At 41.5% G+C, this 17,633-nt stretch overlaps 1 protein-coding gene across 3 annotated transcripts in view; it reads right to left on the bottom strand.

The window, feature by feature from the left end:
- Positions 1 to 17,633, bottom strand: part of LOC307000301 (uncharacterized protein) — a 220,438-nt gene that overhangs the window by 14,892 nt on the left and 187,913 nt on the right. The window contains exons 1-4 of one of the 3 annotated variants that reach the window (XM_079615765.1): positions 14,514 to 14,603; positions 12,536 to 12,820; positions 6,953 to 8,117; positions 5,576 to 5,807 (exon numbers count right to left, since the gene is read on the bottom strand). In XM_079615765.1, the coding sequence (XP_079471891.1) occupies positions 5,576 to 5,807; positions 6,953 to 8,117; positions 12,536 to 12,656 (1,518 nt within the window). In that variant the 5' untranslated portion in view covers positions 12,657 to 12,820; positions 14,514 to 14,603. Of the gene's footprint in view, positions 1 to 5,575; positions 5,808 to 6,952; positions 8,118 to 12,535; positions 12,821 to 14,513; positions 14,604 to 17,633 lie in introns of those variants that run through there. The other 2 variants (XM_079615766.1, XM_079615767.1) reach the window with 2 other exon arrangements.

A 17,633-nucleotide genomic window follows, 5' to 3' on the forward strand; every position in this document is an offset into this window, starting at 1 on the left:
TGGTGCCAAAGCTGCCTCAGAGTCGAAAGGCCCAGAACCAGGACATAAAGCATCCACCTCAGGCAAGAAAAGAGGAAAAGTGCAACCATATTGTCCATATTGCGAAAGCTCTGAACATTTCTTAAGTCAGTGCGCTACTTTCCAGACTTTTACTCCTGAGCAAATCCGTAATTGGATTACTGAGAACAAGAGGTGCATAAGATGTGGTCGTTCTCATGCTGTTACAGACTGCACTCTCAAGAAACCCTGCAGCATTTGTCAAAACAAACATCTCCTGATACTGCATGCAGTAAATTCTAAGGCAAGTAGAGAGGGCATATGCATGTTGAGCTCCGCAGTTGGCACTGCTTATCTAAATCGACCCACTGACTGCAGCCGTGTATTGCTGAAGGTGGTAAAAGTTCGTTTGCAGTATCATGAACAAGCTCTGGAGACTTATGCTGTACTCGACGACGGTTCAGAGAGGACCATACTTTTATGCGAGGCAGCAAATAAGCTTGGCCTGCGTGGAATTCCTGAGGAACTGGCCTTGAGAACAATCAGGCAAGAAACCCAAGTACTTCAAGGAGCTTCTGTCTCTTTCAGTGTTTCCCCTGCTTCACAGCCAAAACAGAATTACCACATTGGTGGAGCCTTCACTGCTCAGAATCTGGCACTGACTGATCACTCCTACCAACTAGCTGTCTTGCAGAAAAGGTATAAACACCTCAGAGGCTTGCCACTTGAGCCCTTTGATAAAGTTCAACCTCTTCTTCTCATTGGAGCTGACCAGTCCCATTTGATCACTCCAATAGAACCAGTGCTTTGTGGACCACCAGGAGGACCGGTCGCTATACGGACCAGGTTGGGGTGGACACTACAAGGCCCAGCTAGAGGTCTATCACAGCATCTTAGATCTCAGAACTGTTATCTGACCTCATTAAACACTGAAACAGCTGAACTTTTGAGAAATGTGGAGAAGTTGTGGCAGGTGGACACGCTACCATTCAAGTCCGAGAAACAGGCAACTCGATCGCGAGAGGATCAGGAGGCACTTTCACTTCTGGAAAGTAAGACAATCCGTGTGGAGCATAATAAGATCCAGCATTATGCGACCCCTCTGCTACGGAAGAGAAATCGCTCCCCTTTCCATGCCACCAAAGATGCTGTCATGCCAAGCCTCTGAGGTACAGAGAAGCGTCTCGCTAGAGACGATGACAAAGCCTCAGCGTACATCGCAGAAATGAGCAAGCTTGTACTGGCAGGCTCTGTACGTAAGCTAACTGAGGAAGAAGCTGCGCAGAGTGAAGAATCATGGTTCATTCCCCATCATCTAGTGCAACATAATGGGAAGAACCGCCTAGTATTCAACTGTTCTTACCAATTCCAGGGCTGCAACCTCAATGAATCTCTCCTTCCTGGGCCTACCCTTGGCCCATCACTCCTGGGGGTCTTGCTTCGCTTTCGAGAGCATGCTATTGCAATAAGCGGGGACATTAAGGCCATGTTTCACCAGGTATGCCTTCTGCCTGAGGACAAGCCCCTTCTTCGGTTTGTGTGGAGAAATCTCTGCCGTGATGCGTCTCCTGTGGTCTATGAGTGGCAGGTTCTGCCGTTTGGTACCACATGTTCACCTTGTTGTGCTACTTTCGCCCTCCAAAAACACGTGCACGATCACAGCACAGAGGGAGAAGATGTCAGGAATTCAGTAGACAGGTGTTTCTACGTAGACAACTGTTTACAGAGTCTGTCATCAAAAGCTGATGCTAAAGATTTGCTCGATAAGTTACGTGTCCTGATGGCATCAGGGGGCTTCGAGATCCGCCAATGGGCCAGCAACGCCCCTGACATCCTTAGCCATCTCCCTCAAGAAGCACGCTCCGATAACGCTGAAATGTGGCTTACCCAAGATTCTTCTGATGTTCAAGAGTCTACCTTAGGACTAAGATGGCACTGCCCTGCAGATATCATCGGCTATAAACATCGACTGGAGGATTACGGCCCAACTACAATGCGCACTGTGTACCGTACATTGGCCAGACAGTATGACCCTTTGGGGCTAATATTGCCATATACAACTCGGGCTAAGGTGATTGTACAGCGACTCTGGGATAAACAACGTGAATGGGATGACCCATTACTGCCTGAGGAGCTGCTCCAAGCCTGGAATACATGGATAGCAGAACTGCCTGAATTATCTCGCATCACCTTACCTCGCTGCTATGTTCCCACATCTATGGACCAGCCAGAGGTGGTACGAGACGTCCATGTGTTCTGTGACGCATCTGAGAGAGCATATGGATCAGTGGCCTACCTACGCTCTGAGGACGCTGAAGGTGGTGTCCACTTGGCATTCCTGCTGGCCAGATCTCGAGTTGCGCCGAAAAGACAACAATCCATGCCAAGACTGGAGCTTTGTGCAGCGGTTACTGGAGCCCAACTTGCGAAGCTGATAATCAGTGAGCTCACCTTACCTATCAGGAATACCATCTTGTGGTCCGACTCGACCACTGTCCTGACATGGCTCCAGTCAGACTCGTGTCGGTTTAAGGTCTTTGTGGGAACTAGGATTGCTGAAATCCAAGCGCTCACAGATCGGTGGGCATGGAGGTACGTGAGATCAACACTTAACCCGGCAGATGATCTGACCAGGGGTAAATCCTTGGTGGAACTAGCACAACCGAATAGGTGGTGTCAAGGTCCATCTTTCCTTTTACAAACCCCTGCCGAGTGGCCAGAGGCTCCAGCAGGGACAGGTGGAGAAGATCCGACAGAGCTACGACGTTCCTTGTTCTGCCATTACATCTCAAGTTCTGATAGGTACGTCCCTGATCCCAGCAGGTATGCTACATGGAGTGAATTAGTGGAGGCCACAGTAAACACCCTTCGGCATGAGGAAGCGGAGCAAACTGCTCCATCTAGTGCAAGAACTTATCAGCAGGCAGTCTCCCTCCTCCTTAAACGGTCCCAGCTCGACAGTTTCTTAGAGGACTATAACCTTCTCAAAGCCAATAAACCAGTTTCTTCCAGTAGCCGTCTTATTGTTCTGGCTCCGGAATTTGATGCAACGGAGGAGGTCATTCGAGTTGTTGGACGCCTCCGAAGAGCAGAGGATTTGGATCCTAAATTCAAACATCCTATTGTACTGGATCCAAGCCACTGCATCACCAAACGGTTAATCCAAGATTTTGACCAGAGATTAGGCCATCCTGGACCAGAGCGAGTCTTCGCTGAACTCCGACGGTCGTACTGGATATTGAGAGGGCGTGAGGCTGTTCGGAAGCATCAACATGCGTGTCTGGAGTGCCGGAAGTTAAGATCCAAACCTGTTTTGCCGAAGATGGCTGACTTGCCTCCTGCACGACTGCGCTTGTTCAAGCCAGCGTTCTATTCCACTGGGATGGACTGCTTCGGGCCATTCCATGTGAAGATTGGTAGGCGTACAGAAAAGAGATGGGGCATCATATTCAAATGTCTTACCACTCGAGCAGTGCATCTTGATGTACTTACCTCTATCGACACAGATGCCTTCTTGATGGCAGTACGGAGGTTTACTGCACGTCGTGGTACCCCTGCTGAACTTTACTCTGATCAGGGGACAAATTTCAGAGGGGGAGAAAGAGAGTTGAGAGAAGCTTTCACTGTCATGAACCCTAACCTGCAAGGGTTGCTGGCGAAATCAACAGATCAACTTCCTTTTTAATCCTCCAGCAGCTCCACACTTTGGAGGAGTGTGGGAGCGAGAGATTCGCTCTGTAAAAGCAGCACTTAGCACCACAATTGGAGCACAAAGTGTTCCTGAGGAAGTACTGAGAACAGTTCTAATTGAAGTGGAGGCGATCTTGAATTCCAAACCGTTGGGGTATGTGTCAGCTAACATCTCAGATGTTGACCCAATAACACCAAATCATCTTTTGATGGGGCGGCCCAGTAGTTCATTGCCGCAAGTTGTCTACCAAGACTCTGAACGCCTAAGTCGCAGACGGTGGAGACAAAGCCAGATACTAGTGGATCATTTCTGGGCCAAGTTCATCCGCTACTACTTACCAGGTCTTCAGCTCAGGCAAAAATGGCAAAGGACTACTGAGGACCTTACTAAAGGGGTCTGTTGTAATGATGGTTGATAACCAATTACCAAGGGCTCTATGGTTGGTAGGCAGAGTGGTAAAGGTGTTTCCAAGCACTGATGGACATGTGAGAGCCGCTGAGGTAAAAGTTAATGACAAGAGCTTCATCAGACCTGTGGTAAAGCTAATTCAGCTGCCTGAATTGCCCAAAGAGGATTAATAGTCAATTGGAACACATTTACCTTATAAATGTGGGGGCGGCTGTTACAAAGGTAGCGCAAAGGCGCCATCTAGTGGCCATTAGTGGATGCGCCGGAAGCGATTGCTCACGCGAAATGCGCGTGATGAATAACAGCTGCGCTCCTCAGAGAGTAAGTCTGTTCTAGAAGTCACGGTGCGGTGTTCGCATTGAACAATAATAACTGTGTACGTCCTTGCGAGAAAAGTGAGTTTAATTCATTCTTTATTTGTTCAAGATTGATAATATATGTAAATATGGGTCATAAATCCACTCGAGAGAAATGACGAGTTAGCTGTGTAGTTGGCAAAGAGTGAACGTCATTGTAGAATGCTTATGCATGTTATTTGTAATTGATTTAAGTTTCGTGCTTATATTATTCAAACAGATATATCATTATTGTTTACATTATTTGTTCTGTAGCGATTTATGTTAAGGAACGGTGACTCACGTGTTATAATTCACATGTTTTGTGTATCATGTTAGATATAATGTTAAGCTAATGGATAGACTTCATCTATAATGCTACTACACACAATGTTACATTTATTATTGTTTTGTTTATTTTCAGCTACACTACACTACACTGTATTCATACACTCGAATACCTGATGTAACCATACCATTCCTGTTAATCTGAATGGAGAGGCAACTACTGCTTTCAAGTCAGCATCTGTGATTAATGTCTAATGTATGTCTGTGCTGCCGAAGATAATTCAGTAAAATGTTTAATCTGATATCTGCCTCCTGTCCTGCGTTCTGACCGACGCTCCAAGGCGAGAACTATAGCCTCCTAAGCACCTGTGGTCCTTACTCTAAAACACCTGGTGTTAATAAGGGCAGCAAAGAAGCCACTTCTCTCCAGGAAAAACATCAGGGACAGACTGATATGCTGAACTGTTTTGAAGATAGTTAACTCCACATCAGCAACTTAAATTATTCAACAAACCATTCAGAGACGTCCTGTTGCATTCTACATGTTGTCACTTCTTGAATCTCTCCATCTTTGTCTGACTCTGTTTTAACATTAAAGGCAGAAGAGTTTCTGTCATTTTAGTGTGTCTGCGTGATGTAATCTGCTAACACACACGAGCTCTTGAAACCCCGCCCTCTGTGCCGGGAGCAGCAGCTCATTTGCATTTAAGGGGAAACTGGAAACTTGAATTTCCCTAGCGGATGAATAAAGTATTTATCTATCATATGAAGTTGAGTAAATATTGAGTATATGAATGTGATATCTTTGTTTGACTAATTATTGATCTTTACATGTGAAACGAGACATCTTTCTTACCTTATATGATGAAACCGCTTCACCGATGGGTCTAAATTTATGATTGTCGTGTTGCTTTGAATCTCTGCACACTAAACACACAGGCTGTTTGTCCTCTAGACAGAAGAGTTTGAGTTTCTCAGTATGTAAAGTGCAGATCTCCTCAGATTCTGATGAACGCTTCTTGTTTCTCTCCTTCAGCGACGACTTTTTTAATACCAGATTTCCTGGATGAATATCTTTTGAAGGTTTCCTGCAGAAAGGACACTCCTGAGTTTTCTTGGTTCACCAGAACAGTGTAAGACACTCATTACAGACACTGACTAGACTACAGGATAAAATAACAGGATCCTTGAAGATTTCACAGCATACAAATGTAATAATCTTTAGCTGCTGTAGCCTTTTTCACTGTAAAAATATACTTTCATTTTCTGAATGATTGTTACAAAAATGTATATCACAAGGTTCAGCTCGGAATTGTCGAAGTACCGACTTCGGTACCGAAATTTAAAAAAATTGACGATACCAGGATTTCCCTCTAGCATTTTGTGCGATGTTGAACAGATTCTTAAACACCACTGATCGGACATTGTGTTGACGCACTCAACATGTCTGTGATTGGTCATTGTGTTGACGCACTCAACATGTCTGTGATTGGCTACAATAATCAACGCTTCAAAAACATGTTTTCTTTGACGCTCTGCACAGAGCGCTAACACAGATACACCCGGGAGCATTTGAAATACCTATCGCTAATATATGTTTCGCTGATAGACACCTGCTTTTTTTAAACGCAAAGATGACATTGTTCATCACTGTAGCCAATCACAGACATATTTTGAGTGCGTCAACACAATGGCCAATCAGAGGTGTTTAAGAGTCCGTTCAACAGCGCTCAAAATGCTAGAGGGAAATGCTGGTATCGTCACATTTTTTAAATTTCAGTACCGACTTGGTACCAAAGTTGGTACTTTTTGACAACTCTAGTTCAGCTGTCTGTTCAGAAACAAACTCAAAAATCCTTCTTGATATATTTTTTTCATTTGTTCTCCGATAATCGCTGATTAATTTTTGCTTTTATCGAGACACTAGTGTCAGTTTGATATAAAGAAAAACATTTATCTTTGTAGTGCCTCCGCTATTTTTCTCCAGAAGTTCGAATGGAGAACACATATTCAATATTAACTATGACATTTGCCTCAATAAACTCCTAATTTTCTGCTTATTAATAGTTAGTAAGGTAGTTGTTGTAACATTTAAGTTTGGGTATGGGGTAGGATTACTTAGCCTTTCAATATTATGTAAAGTACCCATGGATCTTGAAAGCTATTATTACTTCGAAGAGACTTCAAGAAGAGACTTGTGCTGTTTCTCAGCACATAAAGATGAACTACTTACCGTGATCTCAGACTGCGGTGATGTGGATTCTCCACTGCATGGATCTTCATGTGTCGCTTCAGGTGAGTTTTAAAATAGAAACTCTCCCCACACTGATCACACGTGTGTGGGTTCTCTCTGATGTGGATCCTCTCGTGTATTTTCAGATGTGTTGACTGACTGAATCTCTTGTCACAGTGTGAACACTTGTAGGGTTTTTCTCCAGTGTGAATTTTCTGGTGCACTTTTAAAACGCCCAATGAAGTAAAAGTCTTCTCACATTCAAAGCACACATGATCTCTTACACCACTATGCATTTTCTGATGTGCATGTAAATATAGCAGCAGTGAAAATCTCTTTCCACATTCAGAACATGAATGTGGCTTCTCCTTCGAATGAACTGCCAGGTGTCTCTTCAGGTTTGATGCCACAAGAAATGTTTTCCCGCATTGATCACATGTGAACGGCTTCTCTCCGGTGTGGATCCTCATGTGACCAGTAAGGGCTGATGATTGTGCAAAACTCTTTTCACAATGATCACATGAGAACGGTCTCTCTCCCGTGTGGATCCTCTTGTGGTTCTTAAGCTGTGATGATTGTGCGAAACTATTCCCGCACTGATCGCATGTGAACGGCTTCTCTCCTGTATGAACTCTCATGTGAAGCTCAAGATGTTGTTTGTTTGTGAAGCTCTTTCCACACTGACCACATGTGAACATATTGTCTACACTGTGGATTCTCATGTGAACATTAAGACTTTGTTTGTATCTGAATCTCTTACCACATTTATCACATGTGAACCGCTTCTCTCCAGTGTGAACTCTCATGTGTTCTTTAAGGTGTGTTGACCCTATAAAACTCTTCCCACATTGAGCGCATGTGTATGGCCTCTCTCCGGTGTGGATTCTCATGTGTTGATTAAGATTTGGTTTTAGTGAGAAGCTCTTCCCACACTGATTACAAGTGTGCGGCTTCTCCCCGGTGTGGGTCCTCATGTGACACTCAAGTTTATGTTTGCTTGTGAAACTCTTTCCACACTGAGTGCAGGTGAAAGATTTCTTGGCTCTTCCTTTCTTTAAAAAATTATTAGTCTTTGAGCGACTCAAATTTTTTTCTCCAGGTTTGACATGATGTTCCTCCTTCACTTCACTCAGTTCTTCACTCTCCTCCTTCACTTCCATCAGGTCTGACATGAAAGAAATAAAGTTAATTTAATTTTCAGTAAATCAAAATGAAGGGACAAGTGCAAACTATTAAATACATTTGATCAACAATTATCTAACATAATATCAAAAATATACAATACAGCTGTAATTGACACCAACGTTTATATTGCCGTTTAATTTGTTTTACTAAAAACGTAATTATTAATGGCCGGTCACATAAGACTTTTCCTTCCAATGACTTGCATTCATGCGCATGTGAATGTGAATGTGGGACAATAAGAACATTTCGCCGCATTCTTGTTCAGGTTTACAGTATCTGTAGAAATTTCACATACTCAAATCTAGCGTTAAATGTACAATTTTTTTTAGCATTATCTGTGTCTGATAGGACCGGAGCGGCGCGTCGATGACGTCGACGTTTCGACGTCAAAATTACGTTGACGTCATATTTTTTGCGTCGACACACACGTGGGAGACCAAAACATTGTAGAATGGAGGACGAAACAGCAACCTCTTCTCAGAATTGCCAACAAAGCCATGCAAAAAGCCCCAACAACAGAAAAAGTCGCCCTAAATCATCGAAGGTATGGGAATACTTCAAATTTAGTTCCAAGCGTAAGCTGTTGTTCTAATATGCATTGCTTTTGTGTTAGGACAAAGCAAAGAACCTTACCGTCCTATCTTGGGAAAGAGACGCAATGCACTCCACATAAGGCAGCTGAACTGAGCAAAAGGCTCTTGAGAGTAAGTAATTATTAGCTCACTGTTGCTTGCTTTGAGCATCTTTTAGGATGGAATGGCTGTGCCCATTTTTTGTGTCTTATATTTATTAGCTAGGTTATGGGTGTTTCTTCAGTTAACTTGCCCTTTTCTTTGTGTCCTTATTTGGATTGTCTAATAATTAATCTTCTTACTCTGTAAGCAACATATGGCTCAATGAAAGGTGCTATGTTTGCGTTGTTATTAAGACTAATTTTCTTTATCTTACAGGTGATCATCAAAGACATGAGGCCTGTGTCTCTTGTTGAAGGTGAAGCCTTCATAGACATGATCAAATATGCCTGCCCAGGCTTCAGATGTCCCTCCAGGTGGAGGTTCACAAAGCAGTTGGAGAAGACATATCAAAGTACTCTTGAAGATCTGAAGAAAGACTTTAAAAAAACGGTCCTCAAAAATCACACTCACCACCGATGCCTGGACAAGTATCGGCAAGATGCCAGTGACCTGCCACTACATCAACGACAACTGGGAGATGGTCTCATTCGTTTTGTGTACAAAGCCCCTTGAGGACCGACACACTGCAGAAAACATCGCTCGCTGGATTGAAGAGGTTGCAGAGAAGTTTGACTTCTCTCTCCGTGATGATGTCCAGGCGATTGTCCACGATAATGCAGCTAATGTGGTGAAAGCCCTGAGAATCCTTGAGGAGAAGCATGGTGTTGCCTCACTTCGATGTGCTGGCCATACCACCCAGTTGATCGTCAACCATGCTCTGAAAGATCCCCGGATCAACAAGGCACTTGGGGCAGCAAGGAGCCTCGTCAGGTACTTCCATAGCAGCGATATCGCCACCCTGAAGTTGAAACTCAAACAAGAGCAAATGGGCACAGCTCAACACAAGTTGACCCAGGATGTATCTGTTAGATGGAATAGTTCTTACTATAGGATTACACGCCTCCTTGAGCAGCGGTGGCCTGTAACCGCAACCCTCTCAGACCCAGAGGTCACCAAAGCAGAAAAGCACTACCTGGATATGAAAGCCGACCAGTGGAGCCTCCTGGAGGAGCTACAGAAAGCACTTGAGCCCTTCGAGCAAGCCACCGTTTTCCTGAGTGGACAGGCATACGTCACAGTCTCTGTCCTGCCTCCACTGGTGAAAGGCCTACAGAAGTCAACGCAGACAGCCTTTGAGTCTGCTCCCAATACCACCGTCCAAACAGCAGCCGCAGCAGAGATTGCTTCAAGGTTAGTTTAATTATTCAGCTCTTTAAATCGCTTCTAGTGAACTAACGGAATATTTAAATTAGGCTTTCCCAGTTTGCACCTTTCAATGTTTTCCCATTGGCATTCTATCATGTAGAGTTATTGATTCTACTGTTATCTTTCTCTCTAAGCAGCTTGAATTTCTTTTGATCTTAAGTGTGCAAATCAAATCCATTATTTTTCAGATGGAAGTTTGAGACAACATATGATGAAGACGGGAACAATTTGTGCATCTTCGCCGCGGCCCTTGATCCGAGATTCCAAAGCTTAAGTTCCTGTCCACAGACGACATCCTGAAGGTGAAAAACAAACTTCAAACCCTTGCACTTGAAGCCAGACGAGTACAAGTCAGGGAAGAGCCTGAAGATGACTCCCCCAGTGGCCAGCCAGATCACTCCAGACAGAAGCCAAAGTCTGTTCTGGACATGCTGCTTGGCACAGATGATGAGGAGGAGTCGGAAGATGAAGACCCAGGCCAAGACCAGAGGGAAGATGCTGTCAGGAATGAGCTACTTGTGTACTTTGGGAAAAACCCATTCCAAAGGACAAAAACCCACTCCAATGGTGGAAGGAAAATGAAACGATGTTCCCCGCCCTGGCTGTTGTGGCAAAATCCTATCTGGCTGCCCCTGCAACATCCACACTTTCTGAATGTCTGTTCTCAGCAGCAGGGTCCATTGTGAACAAAAAAGAGCAAGCCTCACCAAAGAGCACGTGGACATACTCACATTCCTCCACAGTAATTCAGAGTAGGTAGTGTAGAAGAGGAGTAAAGAGTGGTGATGGATGAGGGAGGAGAAAAGTGGAGGAAAGTGGACAGTATTATATTGCACACACTTTATTAGCATGTAAGCTTAGCTTACAGAATAGCAGTTAAGAGAGTCAGTTCGATTCCATCAGGTTTTATGTTGGGACTGTTATATTGTGTTAAACACACTCAGGAATGTCTGTACTGTGCACTGCACAGTGTTTGTTTTTGCACTGCATTGTTTTGTACAGGAGAGATTTATGTTGGGACAGTTAAACTGAAAAGAAAACAGGAATTTTATAGTGTTAAACACTCTCAGGAATGTCTATACTGTGCAATGCACCTTTTTGCACTACAACTTTATAATTTTTTTGAACAAGAGTTATATTGGTACTGTAAAAGAGTAAACAAGCTGACCTTTCATTTTGTATAACAGTAAAATAATTGTATTTTATTTTGTGTAAAGCAGAAGATTTTTTGCTGTGCAAAACTGTTGTTTAATAAAGTATATTATTAAGATTTTTTTGGTATTTATTTGATACATTATGTTTTTTATTAATCGAGCAACAGAAAAATAATCGCTATATTAATCTGCTAAATTCCCGCACACATTGATTCACTTTAGCATGTAGGTTTTGTCTTAAATAAGCATAAAACACGTGTGACAGAGTACAATAAAAACAGTAATGGATCCGTGCACTAGCTTTTAAAATGACAGTCATTAATGTTGCTGTCAAAACAATAAAAGATAGCTTTAATTGTAAAGAATCAGGATTAATAGCCTATGCATTTAATAATTGGCTACAAAACATGTCTCTCATCTCTCAGGGGATTCAATGTGTTTTCCAATGTTCCCAGAACCATCCGTGCTCGTTTTCACACGTGGAATAACACAAAATATGTATAATCTTAAATAATCTAATCTTTTTAACGCATCTACCGCATTTTCCGGACTATAAGTCGCTCCGTTGTATAAGTCGCATCAGTCAAAAAATGCGTCATGAACAGGAGAAAAAAACATATAAGTCGCACTGGACTATAAATCGCATTTATTTAGAAATTTATTTCACAAAATCCAAGAACAGACATTTAATCTGGAAAGGCAAGTTATTCAGCTCCACAACAGCACACAGAACAACAGGCGGAATAGGTTTCCGGCATGTTAACGTAACACATTAACAGTTATTCAGCTCCACAATAGCATAAAGAACATATATCTGGGAGGCTGAATAAGCTAAATAACATTAGCCAGCGAGTCCAACAAGTTACCGGTAAGCTAGTTCACCAGGCTCCCGCGATCTCATTCCACAACACTGAACTCTTCTTCCTCTGTGTCGCTTCTGAACAACTCCGCTAACTAGAGCGCCCTCTCGCGGCTGTAGACGGTAATCCCTTCAAAATGACAACTAATGCACTGTATCTTCAGTGGTGTTGATGTCAGGAGTGCATGAAGACTGTTATCTTCACTCTTACATCCAACAACACAATACTTGAGTTGCTTATGAGACACGCTTCTCCAGCCAGATAAACATGGCCGACTGTGTACAAGTGAATTTTGTAAAAGTATAAAAACCATGTGAAAATGAATTTTGCATAACAGCTGTTAAGATTTTTCTTGTTACAGCCATCTAAAAGTGATGAAGTGCTTGAATGTTTCTAACATGAATGTTCTCCAGCATCATGAATGAATGAAGAATAAACACCAACCTCTTAGTTCTTCAGGATCTTCAGTGTGTTTCATTCTGCAGGGTTCTGGATCACTCGTGTTCTCACTGTCCTCTTTAATAAACTCAGTCTCTGCAGATTTCAGCTCTTCTGATGCTTTCATGCTCGTCTTCACTTGCAGCTGATGGGGATTTACAGCATTTATTGGAGAATTACTGTGGGAGGAGCTTCACTGATGATGTGACTGCAGTGGGAGGAGCTTCACTGATGATGGGACTGCAGTGGGAGGAGCTTCACTGATGATGAATTGCTGTGGGAGGAGCTGATCTGCCAAAATAAAAAAATATATCAGTTACAGCATTTATGTCTAGAGGTCCAGAACCGTCCGTGCTCGTTTTCAAACGTGGAATAACACAAAATATGTCTAATCTTAAAGAATTTCATCTTTTTAACCCATCTACCATATTTTCCGGACTATAAGTCGCTCCGTTGTATAAGTCGCATCAGTCAAAAAATGCGTCATGAACAGGAGAAAAAACATATATAAGTCGCACTGGACTATAAGTCGCATTTATTTAGAAATTTATTTCACAAAATCCAAGACCAAGAACAGACATTTAATCTGGAAAGGCAAGTTATTCAGCTCCACAATAGCACACAGAACAACAGGCTGAATAGTGTCCGGTGTGTTAACATAACACATTAACAGTTATTCAGCTACACAATAGCATAAATAACATATCTGGGAGGCTGAATAGGCTAAATTAACATATGCCAGTGAGTCCAACAAGTTCCGACATCTAGACATAAAAAATATATAAACACTGTCTTCCAAATAAAACAGTTAAAAAGATGAAAACAGAAACAAACTTCCAGATTTGTAGTAAACAAATACCACACTACTCACACCAATGACATGAGCTTTAAGTGTCAATTTACAGGAGATCTGAAGACATCAGCATAATAAATGAGGTGAAAACAGGAACTATTGTCATGAAATAAAGAGTGTTTTCAGCAGATCTGTTAATATTGATGAGCCTCAGACTATCAACACTCATTCAAGCCATTCAGGATCATCAGCAGATCATCTCACTTTATTCTGAGTGTTTGCTGTTAGAAACACATTATTTGAGTCAGGATACATGATAAATGCCTGTTCTAGTGAAAGACAATACTGTTATTTCTCACAACGTAACATGGATAAAACATCAATAATATAAATACACTAATGACACTATTATTTCCGTATGTACGTGTGCTATCAGATCTATATATTTACATCTCAGAGACCTCTATTTGATGTGTGTGTTTTCATCTTGAAGACGTATTTTTAGAGTAGGCTATCTGCTCATCTGCAATGTGTCTATGCAGGGCCGGATTAAGAGTTCAGAGGCCCTGGGCACAATGACTTGTAGGAGCGTAATTAGATCGTTACCATATTTGAGTTTTGTATACAAACTGACAATGACCATAACACTTAAAAAAGAGCAGCAGTAACACAGTTTCAAACTTCCTTAATTCAGGCTATCTGTTATTATATCAATTTTATTATTTATCATTGATGTATACCGGTAGATTTTAACTTCCCCCACGTGCATTAGCCTACTCATTACAGGGACAAAAGTGTTTATCTGCTCTATTACATTTTAACAATACAATCTGCAAAAATTTTATGTCAATTAAGAAATAAAAGGGTAAAAATGAAACCAGCAAAACTTGAGATCGTTTTCAATCAATTCCCCTCACAGATCTCAAACTTTATACTTTTAACTTGACATTCAGAAACAGTTCTCAATCCAAACATCGAGACAATCACACAAACTCGCTCAGGTCTGAATCAACTCAACATATTATTCTCCTCATGCTCGCTGCTGCTGCACTACATGTTTATTTCAGTGAGAAGACGCCAGAAAAGACGCTCAAGTATCGCTGTGATCGATGAAAACAACACAGAAATGAGTCTGTCGCTTAATCAAACTGCATAAAGTGTGTTTGATGGTTGTGTAAAGATGATAAATACCGTGAACTGCTCTCCTCTCCTCAGAAGACTCTTCTTCTTCTTCTGATATTTGCGGCAGACTGAGAGTCGCTACAATGGCGTATTGCTGCCCTCCTCAGTTCATTTGAAGAATTAATAGATTTAACAGATTATATCTTTAGATATAGTCCAGTCCGGTGCAAAAAAAGCTGAGAACAAGTTTTGTTGTCTCATAATCATTAGTAGCCTAGGCCTAGCCTATAAAGTAATGATTTTAGTAAATAACTTGAAATTCCAGCTCCTGACAGCTCTAGAAGCTACTACATGAGATTTCTTTCTGTACGATGATGAACAGTCCATTAGTGCTCACAGTTTCTACTTCTCCACATTGTTTTCCAACCATCCTTCCTAAACCTATATTAATGGATATGTATATGGCTTTGAGGTTTGCTGTGCAATGAAATTATGCAAGTGATCACATGAACTGATTTAATGTAACAAAATTTGAAACAACTTGCTGAATATATTATCATATTCGTTGATGTATTATTCTTCTCTAAGCTAACTTATTGCTGATTATCATTCATTTCAAATACATGGTCAGTTGAGTTGTACCGGTCATGACTGCATCATCCTGCTGTCCCCCTGGGTTTTAACACTATGATGGTACAATAATAAAATTGTTACATTTGCATCTGACTAATTTTGGGTACGTGCGTGATTCCTTGGTTATTGAGCCTACGTAAAATATTTGGTCCGGTCGAGAACCTGTAAATAACCCTTATTCATTATTATTTCTTTTTTGGCCCATCATTTCATTTATTCTCAGTTAGCAATGCTTAGTGACGAACTAAGATGTTGAGTTGGTTATTCTGGCCATTACATTAGTTTTATTGCCCTTATAGTGACAGTGAGTTACTGTTAAAATAAATTGTTGGTTATTTGCTGAAGGAACCTCCTGCTATTGCTGTTAAAGCCATTTATTAAATGTATTCCTACAGGGATATTAGTCAGACTAAAAATAACTAGTATAGGCTACATAGCCTTAAAATCCCTCCACATAGTGTATAATGGTATTAATAATAACAAAAAATGCATAAATGATCATTCATTGCAATCTACATTTCAAACTTTTTGTAATTTATATGTGGAGCTGGATATCAAGGGTTAAACGGTAAATAATGTAGCCATAAAAAAGACAATAACAATGAGTTGTTGATAAAATGAGTAATTTTAATAATTACATGAAACAAATACAAACATTAAGTAAACAAGTTTCCTCTTCTTCAGCTCCTGAACTTTGCCAGCACAAGAACACTGAGGTTATTAAAAAAATTCTTCATAAGAAAACGTAAGAAAATTAACATAAAAATCATTATAAAGCCTATTCATATAATTTGTGTCATTAAGGAAACCGTAGATGGATCTCCATCTTTGAGTCGATCTGAATCTGGTGGTCCAGAAGATAAACGGTGAAGACTTAGGGCCCTATTTTAACGATCTATCAACAGCGAAACGCAAGTAACTTTGTGGGCGGATCCCGGGCGCTTTTGCTATTATACCGGCGGGATAAATTACTCTTGCGCCCGACGCAAATCTAAAATGTGTTGGTCTGAAGTAGCTTCATTATTCATAGGTGTGGTTTGGGCGTAACGTGAAATAAACCAATCAGAGCATCCTCTCACATTCCCTTTACGAGCCAGCGCACTTGTTCCATGGCGGATTGCTATTATAACGGCGGATTTGCCAGGCGCACGTAACTTACATGATGGTAACGGTGATTTTGCAGACTTCAGAATGTAGTTTCCTGGTTCTTGAAGGACAACTCACTTTGTCAGATGTCCTTATATATGTCTCATGTCCTTCAAGGCCAGCACTCGCTCTCTGCGTTCTAATGATAATCTCCACCTGGTTGTGCCTAGGGCTCGCACAGAGTTAGGGAAGCAAGCATTTAGAATTTCTGCCCCATCAGCGTGGAATCTGTTACAGAATGAATTAAAACTTGATAACTTGGTCTCCTTTGGTCAATTTAAGAGGCTAGTAAAGTACCAGGAAGCTGGCACAATGGGCACCTGTCCCTGCTTCCCAAATTAGAATAAGTCTATGGTGACAATGGGATGTCTTTTTTTTTTTTTTTTTTTTTTTTTGGTTGATTCAGTGTACTATTAATGTATTATGTCTTGTATGTTCATTGTATTTGTTATATTTTATGTGGAACTTTTATTGCGGCTTTCTTGGCCAGGGCTCCTTCGCAAAAGAGACTTGTTCTCAAAGGATTTCCCTGGTTAAATAAGGGTTAAAAAAAAAATATATATATATATATATATATACCGATGTGTCTCGCCACTATTGATCAAACAGGTTTGATCCGTCATTACTACAATTAGCCTGAATAATTTGGGTAAATGTGTAAGCTAGATTTATATCTTCATGCACACCACAATGATTTCCCTCGTGTGGTAATATTTTTCCTTGTAATTTATGTATGATTTGCAAAAATGGGAACTGCTGCGTCTATGAGTGAATCAAAGTGTATGCGCGTTGTGCACACGCTACATTATGGCCAGGCATGCGCCCTTAAAATAGCATCGGAATAACGCGCCACTGTCTTTAGAATAGGTTTTTCCTGGTCAGTGGAGGAGTTGTTTTCTGAAACGGCAAAATAGCACCAAGGAACGTTTGGGCCTGAATACACTCCTCTTTTCACTGAACGGCCCCCGGGAGCGCAAGTTCACTCCCTAATTTACAGACATGCGTGTGTGGAGGGAAAGGTCCGCTGTGCGTTGGGTGCAAAATAGGAATGATACATCCGTCGCTGTACAAAGTCATTTGCACTGGGTGCAAGATAGGGCCCTGTGAATGATGTTTATTTATCGTGTGTCTTGTTGCCGCTGGTTAAGACAGATTATTATGGAAGAGATGCTTTATCCTGTCACGTTTGAAGATGATCTAGTTTCTGTGATTGTGTAATTGATCAAACTCTGTGTTTCTCTACAGTGTGAACCGTTTCATACATGTTTCTGACAGACTGAATCTCTTGTCTTTTCTGCTGTAATATTATGAATGAAGAATTATTTATTCAGCACTGACGCCCAATGAAACTGTTTACCGCACTGATCACAGTTAAATGGTCTTTCTTCAGAATGAGAAGCAGAAGTGATT

The sequence above is a fragment of the Phoxinus phoxinus genome, assembly GCF_949152265.1.
Source record: "Phoxinus phoxinus genome assembly, chromosome: 1".
NCBI classification, from domain to species: Eukaryota; Metazoa; Chordata; class Actinopteri; order Cypriniformes; family Leuciscidae; genus Phoxinus; species Phoxinus phoxinus.